The sequence below is a fragment of the Melospiza melodia genome, unplaced genomic scaffold (genome assembly GCF_035770615.1).
Source record: "Melospiza melodia melodia isolate bMelMel2 unplaced genomic scaffold, bMelMel2.pri scaffold_37, whole genome shotgun sequence".
Taxonomy (NCBI): domain Eukaryota; kingdom Metazoa; phylum Chordata; class Aves; order Passeriformes; family Passerellidae; genus Melospiza; species Melospiza melodia.
In genome coordinates, this window is record NW_026948690.1 from 4,429,297 (window position 1) to 4,436,614 (window position 7,318).

The 7,318-nt window shown below is 52.4% G+C and overlaps 1 protein-coding gene across 1 annotated transcript; it reads right to left on the reverse strand.

The window, feature by feature from the left end:
- Positions 1-1,614: 1,614 nt before the first annotated feature.
- LOC134434503 (olfactory receptor 14J1-like) lies at positions 1,615-5,763 on the reverse strand. The gene is made up of 2 exons (XM_063183161.1): positions 4,870-5,763; positions 1,615-1,647 (listed from the first exon to the last, which is right to left on the reverse strand). Exons 1-2 carry the CDS (start codon positions 5,761-5,763, stop codon positions 1,615-1,617), a joined length of 927 nt encoding a protein of 308 aa, XP_063039231.1.
- Between the last annotated feature and the right edge of the window lie 1,555 nt (positions 5,764-7,318).

Here is a 7,318-nt window from a genome sequence, read left to right on the forward strand (position 1 = left end):
TCATTAGGGCATAAAACCTGAGTATTAAAAAGATAATCTAGCATTTGCCTAACAGGTTCACTTTTTACTCCAAACTGACTTACCATAGAACGTAGCTGAGCTAACAGCTTCCAATCTAAGGGAGTATATTCTGCTATATTATGCGTAAGGTTCCCCTGTGCATCATACTGTGGTGTGTATGTGACCGGACATGCAAGACTAGAAGCTACTTCCACCGCCTCGCCATCCCCCATTTGCATTACTTCTTTTGCCAAAGCAACCCAAGCTTCCCTCCTCTGTTTAGCCATCTCCCCCCATGGATCATGGTGTGCCCCTGGGATGGGATCTGGCTCTTTAAGGGTGCTATGCTGCTGGCACTTCGGTACAGACACCAAGCTTTCGCACGGGGAAGGCGGTGGAGCAGGAGCTGACTGGCGCGGGGGAAGCGGCCCCCCCGCTTGAGCTGACAGTGAAACCGGAGGTGGCTCAAGCGGAGATGGCTCGTGCGGGGGAAGTGGTCCCCCTGCCGGAGCTGACTCGCTCGGGGGAAGTGGTGGAGGCAAAGCTGGCGGCGGAGGCGAAGCTGGCTTGCTCCCACCCCCACCATCCGACCCGCCTGAAGCTGGTGGCGGAGGCAAAACTGGCTTGCTCTTACCTCCACCATCCAACTCGCCCTTCTCCTCTGACAGGAAGGGTGCAGACGGTTCCACTGTGCCTATAGGGAAATCCTCCACACCACTTTGCTGTGGACTCTTAGGCATAAGTATCTTAGTTACAGAAGGTGCTAAGGGATCATCCTCAAGACCATACCCTATATTCCTCTTATGAGCTTCTGTAGCCCTTTCTGCTGCCTTTCTCTCAGAGACCTGCTGAAGTAACGTGTTATACACCACCCGCCACAACTTCCCTAATTTCTTTGCTGACTTATCATCGTCTAGTACTGTATCCCACAATATTTCCCCAAACTTCCTCCACTCTGATAACTCATGAACTGTATTGGGTTAGCAAAGATACCTTTAGCATTGCCGTAAGCTAATAACCCTGGTAAATCCTTTTTTAAATCTATCCCCTTTATTCCTCGCCGTTCTAAATACGTGGCGAATAGATTGTATGTCGCTTGCCTATCCATACCTATTAATCAGCGCGCGCTGTTGCAGCTCTCCAGGTTCCGGCGGCACGTATTGGCTTGAGTCACCGTTGTGAACCTCAAGGGTGCTTCAAATTCCGGCACCGTCCCAGCTGCAAGGACCCAAACCCAACTTCCTCGACTGTGGCGTAATCCCCTTTTTTCTTTTAATCCAAGAAAAAAGGACAGAGATTCGGCGTTGCCCACATTCTCCACCATTTGTCGACGGAAGGAGACCAGGACATCAATTAGATCATCACAGGCCCAATTTTATTGATCAGTACAGCGGGTTAAATACAGTTCATAATGAGCTTCATACATATTGCAAAAGTTGAGCTCAGGATTGGTTAGTTATATATCAGCAACTACGCCTACTTCTGCTTTCTTATGGTTATACTTTTGATACTTTCTACATATTCTCAGGAAGAATCTCTCTTCCCTATTCTCATGTTGCGACAAGGGCATTCTGTCCTTGCCTATTATTGGTCACTGACTGCTGACTTCTCCTTTCAGCTTACTGACTGCTGACTTCCCTCTCTCAGCTTAACCAGCGGCATTATGTCAGCATGGCCTTTCTCAGCTAACCAACTATTAATAAGACTCTCCACACCAAATCAGGTCCTGATTTATTGAATGGAAACAGCCCTTAAAAACAAAGGGATCCAAAAATGGATGGACACATTTCAAGAAAGCAATCTTAAGGGGGAAAGAGAAGCCTGTTCCAGTGTGGCAAAAGATGAGCTGGTAAGGAAAATTACTGACCATGTGGGAATCCATAAAATCAGAGGGTTTTTTGAAAGTTGCAAAAGGCAGGCCACTGAGACAGTGGAATTGTGATTTGAGCTAAGCAGTTGCTGTGAGATAGGTCAGCAGGAAAATTATCTAAAAAGTAGAAAACTAAAGACAAATAGAACAATGGTCTGTGTATTAACGCTTGTCTAGAATAACTCCCTAAGCTACAGTGAAGTTTATCTAGCAAGATAGTAGGAAGTTTGAAGCTTAATAATAGAGCTCTATGCATTGTGTTTTAAGGCTTACATGCAGGTATTGTATTTGAAATAAGCAAGCATTTTTTTAACCAAAGGTACGTGTGCTTAAAGTGATTGGATAGAACTACTGCCAATATGCTTTTGCTTTGTGTGATTGGTCAAAACACTTTTAAAATAAGTTGTAACATTAAGTTCTCTGTCTGCTTCCTGGGCTGTGAACTGATGGCATCTTCCCATTGCCATAACCATGAATGAGACTGATGCTGAAAAATAAAACAGCTTAAGGAAAGTTGCTAGCAGTCCTGTCCTATTTGTGAATTGTAAATAGCCCCTGGTCGGCAATATGGCCTGGCTGCCCATGGAACTTTTGTGGGAACTCAGGGTAAAAAGGACCAGCAACTCAGGAAGTGTTTAAGGATGTCCTTACGTTATGCAGAAAGAAAAGTTGAGAAGTGAAAGCTCAATTAGAGCTTAACCTGGCCACCTCTGTAAAAATAATAATATTAAATTGTTTTAATTTTAAAAAAGTTATAGCAAAAGTAGGGAGAAGGAGAACCTCTACTCTTTTTTGGATGCAGTGGAGAATATAGAAACCAAAGTAAGGAAAAGGAAATATAGTAACCAAAGATAAGGAAATGGCTAAGTTACTTAACACAGTGTCTGTCTCATCTTTCAATAATAGAACAGGTTGCCCTCAGGACAAGAGTTCTCCTGAGCTGGTAGATGGGCACAGGGAGCAGAACAGCCCCCTGGAATCCAGGAGGAAGCAGTTGGTGACCTGCTGAGCCACTCAGATGCTCACAGGTGTATGGGATCAGATGGGATCCATCCTAGGGGAATGAGGGAGATGGTGGATGAGCTCCCCAAGCTGCTCTCCATCGTTTACCATCAGTGCTGGCTCAGCAGGGAGGTTCCAGAGGAGTGGAGGTGCCAGTGTGAGCCCATCCCCAAGAAGGGCTGGAAGGAGAAGCTGGGGAACTCCAGGCCTGTCAGCCTGACCTGGGTGCCAGGAAAGGTTGTGGAACAGATCACCTTGAGTGCAGTTACGGGGCACTCACAGGATGGCCAAGGGGTCAGAGCCAGCCAGCGTGGACCTCAATATCTGCATTGATGATCTGCATGAGGGGATTGAATCCATCATGAGCAAATTTGCAGAGGACACCAAGCTGGGTGTGAGTGTGGATCTGCTGGAGGGTAGGAGGGCTCTGCAAAGGGCCCTGGACAGGCTGCATTCAGGGCCCAAATCCAACAAGGTGATATTTAACAAGTCCTGCCCTTTGGCCACAACAATCCCTGCAGCACTACAGGCTGGGGACAGAGTGGCTGTAGAGCAGCCAGGCAGAAAGGGACCTGGGGGCACTGATGGACAGCAGGCTGGACATAAGCCAGCAGTGTGCCCAGTTGGACAAGAAGGCCAAATGCTCCTGGTCTGGATCAGGAATGGTGTGGCCAGCAGGAGCAAGGCAGGGATTCTTCCCCTGTGCTGGGCACTAGTTGGGCAACACCTCAAGGGCTATGTCCAGTTCTGGGCCCACTGGAGTGGGCAATATGAAGAAATTTGTAGCAGGAAGAATAAAGAAAGCAAAGGTGAAGCAAAGGAAATGCTCAGGGCAGTTTGAAGGTGGCTGTCAGGCAGCCCTGGCTCTGAGCAACAGCATCTGCAGTGGGACAGGAAACTCCCAGCTGATGGGAACAAACTTTCTGGCTGACTGCAGAGACCAGGACAAAGCTGAGTGGTTTCCCTTGTGTCCCCCAGCCCTTGCTGGCCCCAGGGGCTGATGGCATTTGTGCTCCCTCAGGTTCATGTCCCCACAGCAACAGCATGGGGGTGCTCCTGCCTGCTGTGTGCAATGCAAACAGGGGCTCCTGAGGCAGTGCTGCTGTGTCTGTGCCTGCAAGGATGGGGCACCTGTGCGAGCTGAGGGAGAGGCCAGGGCTGCAGAGGGGGGATCTTGTTGGCAGCTCTATGAGGATGCTCTGGGACGCTGCCCTGGGCTGTGCAGCGCACTGGGGATGGATCAGCCCCTGCTCTACTGCTCCTTCCCATCTGCCCCAGGGCCCTTGCAGAGACCCAGCCATGCTGTTTGCCCCCAGCCTGCCCACGGCCAGCCTGGGGCTGCTCACGGGGGTTTTCTGTGCTGAGCATTGGCCTGGGTGTGTTCTTGAGAGAGCCTGGGCAAGGAGCCTGGAGCCCCCAGGGCCTGGGCTGAGGCGTCAGTGCTGCCCCAGCAGTGCCCATGGGCTGTCCCTGCTGCAGCCCCAGCACTGCCACCCCCAGGACTGTGCCCGGCCCCGAGAGCACTCCGGCCCTGCAGCAACACCAGGGCCACCAGGGCAGTGGGGCAGGGCCATGGCAGCAGCACTGGCAACACCAAGTCCTGCTGCTGCTGCTGGGCACAGCTGCTGTGCCCGCCCTGATCTGCCCCCCAGCTCTGCACACAGACATTGCTGCTGCAGCTCCAGAGAAAGTAACAAATGGGCATCTCTGCCGAAAACTCTGCTGGGAGATCCTTTAGTTCCTTTAAAGCCACCAAGAGTGCAACCCCTCATTGATACAGTCTGTGGCCAAAGGGAAGGTGGAGAGAAACCAAATGAGAAATGACACAAGGAATGGCTTTTCTTTGTGGACAACATGAATACCTAAAATGAAGGAAAAAATACCACCACAACTAAACCAACAAGAAGTATCAATGATGACTTTTATTACAAGTGATTGGCAGAATTTGGCCAGCACATTTAATGTTCCTGAAAGCATCCAGTCATCATTGTCCGCACGGCAGCCTTGAGCTCCTGGTTCCTCAGGCTGTAGATGAGGGGGTTCAGGGCTGGGGGCACCACCGAGTACAGAACTGACAGGGCAAGATCCAGGGATGGGGAGGACATGGAGGGAGGCTTCAGATGAGCAAATGTGCCTGTGCTGAGGAAAAGAGAGAGCACGCCCAGGTGAGGGAGGCATGTGGAAAAGGCTTTGTGCCGTCCCTGCTCCGAGGGGATCCTCAGCACAGCCCTGAAGATCTGCACATAGGAGAAAACAATGAACACAAAACAACCAAATGTTACACAGATGGAAAACACAAGAAGCCCAAATTCCCTGAGCTTTGAGTGTGAGCAGGAAAGCTTGAGAATGGCGGGGATTTCACAGAAGAACTGGCCCAGGGCATTGCCATGGCACAGGGGCAGGCGAAATGTATTGACTGTTTGCAGAAGAGCATTGAGAAAGGCACTGGCCCAGGCAGTTGCTGCCATGTGGGCACAAGCTCTGCTGCCCAGGAGGGTCTCGTAGTGCAGGGGTTTGCAGATGGACACATAGCGGTCGTAGCACATGACTGTCAGGAGAAAATACTCTGCTCCCATGAAGAAGATCAGCAGAAAAACCTGAGTAGCACATCCTGTGTAGGAGATGTTTCGGGTGTCCCAGAGGGAATTGTGCATGGCTTTGGGGACAGTGGTGCAGATGGAGCCCAGGTCGCTGAGGGCCAGGTTGAGCAGGAAGAAGAACATGGGCGTGTGCAGGAGGCGGCTGCAGCCTACGGCGCTGATGATGAGGCCGTTGCCCAGGAGGGCAGCCAGGGAGATGCCCAGCAAGAGGCAGAAGTGCAGGAGCTGCAGCTGCCGCGTGTCTGCCAATGCCAGCATGAGGAACTGGCTGATGGAGCTGCTGTTGGACATTTGCTGTGGCTGGGCATGGGGACCTGTTCATGGAGAAAGGACAGTGACAAGTCAGAAGGGGCTGCTTTGAGCCAAGCCTGGGCCATTCCCCGCAGACTGTCCCTGTAGCCTTGTTCCTGCTCTGGTAAAACCTTCACCCAGGTCCCTGCCTGAGCTCCAGTTGTTCTGGCTGAGTTTGCCGGGAGCAGCCAGGCCTGTGCTTAGGGGCTCTCAAGGAGCCATCCCTGCCCTGGTCTCCTGGATTTGTGGCCATGGGGCAGAGGGACAAGGCTGAACATTCAGGATTTGACAGGGGAATCGCTTCTAATGCAGACAGGCTCGCTAGCATCTGCATTCACGGTCATATAAGACATGAATAGCAGGACGTTTTTTTAGGAATTGTCTTCCTCCCCACCCTTCATTCCTGGCTGTCTGACGTCAGAAATCCCCAGCATTTCTGCTGCACTCAGAGTTTGCTACTGAGAGATGGGAGAACCAAAGGATTCCCTGTGGCTGAGGGAAGGTGAGGGGCTGGATGGGCTTGTTCCCACCTGCTCTGGCTTTGCACCTTAGGCTGCAATCAGAGCACAATCACACTCCTGGGTCTCCCTGGGATAAACCAGACCCTGCCCAGAGCAGAGGGATCCCTGAATGTCTCACCCTCTCTCGAGGTCTCTGGGCAAGGTCTCAGCACCCCCTTGTGCCAAGGACACTCATGGCTCCCTTGGCAAACCCAGCAGCATTTCCTCAGCTCTGGCAGCTCTGCCCTTCCCTGCGGGACATTCAGGGAACTCCCAGAGGCTCTGGCACATATTTGCACCCAGGAGGGCAGCTCAGAGCTTGGAAGGGCACAGCAAGGAGATCCCTGGCTGTGCCCATGATGGGATCTTAGGGAGGGGGCTCAGCTCATTCCCCTTTCCCATGGACTGCTTTGCCCACAGCCCCACAGGTGCCAAGGAAGCTTGGACACCCCATTTCCATGGACAGCCCTGCCTGGAAAGAATGCCAAGGGCAGAGCCTAACTCAGCTGCTGCAAATGCCAGAGCCTCTCTGAGAGCAGCAGATAACAGTGACAATATCAGGGCAGGGCTGAACCAAGAGAAGATGTTGTGGTGCTGTGCCTGAGAGGGCAGGGCAGAGACAGCCGGGCACTCAGGACAGTGTTCCCGTGCCCAGCTGTGCCCGGCACCTCCCACACACCAACAGTGCCCTCATCCTGCCCCCAGCACTGCTGTCTTCAGCCCCCTCTCCTTCCCTGAGCATCTCCCTGGGCCTGGACATTCCCTCCTGAGAGGAGCCTTTTCCCTGCCAGCGCTCACAGAGCCCATCCCAGCCTGTGTGCCCTGGCCGGGGCCCTACAGAAACCTGCCTGTGTGCAGGGCCCTGGCTGGGGCAGGCTCTGTGTGCAGCTGGGAAAGGGCAGCTCAGGAGAGCCCTGCTGGGCCCTGCAGAGGTGATGCTGCTGCTGTCCAGGGCTGAGGAGTGGCTGAGGGCCCTTTGGGAGGCTCCCAGCAGAGAGACTGACCACCCAAAGTTACAGTTCTGGAGTCTCCGTAAATGTTCAAACATTCCTTTG

What these genes read in the sequence shown, in the direction of transcription:
- LOC134434503 (XM_063183161.1), bottom strand. Translation starts at nt 5,763, where the DNA reads ATGTCCAACAGCAGCTCCATCAGCCAGTTCCTCATGCTGGCATTGGCA. An exon ending in ACCAGGAGCTCAAGGCTGCC is followed by an intron (nt 1,648 to 4,869) that starts GTGCGGACAATG and finishes CCGCTGGTTAAG; the next exon opens with CTGAGAGAGGGAAGTCAGCA.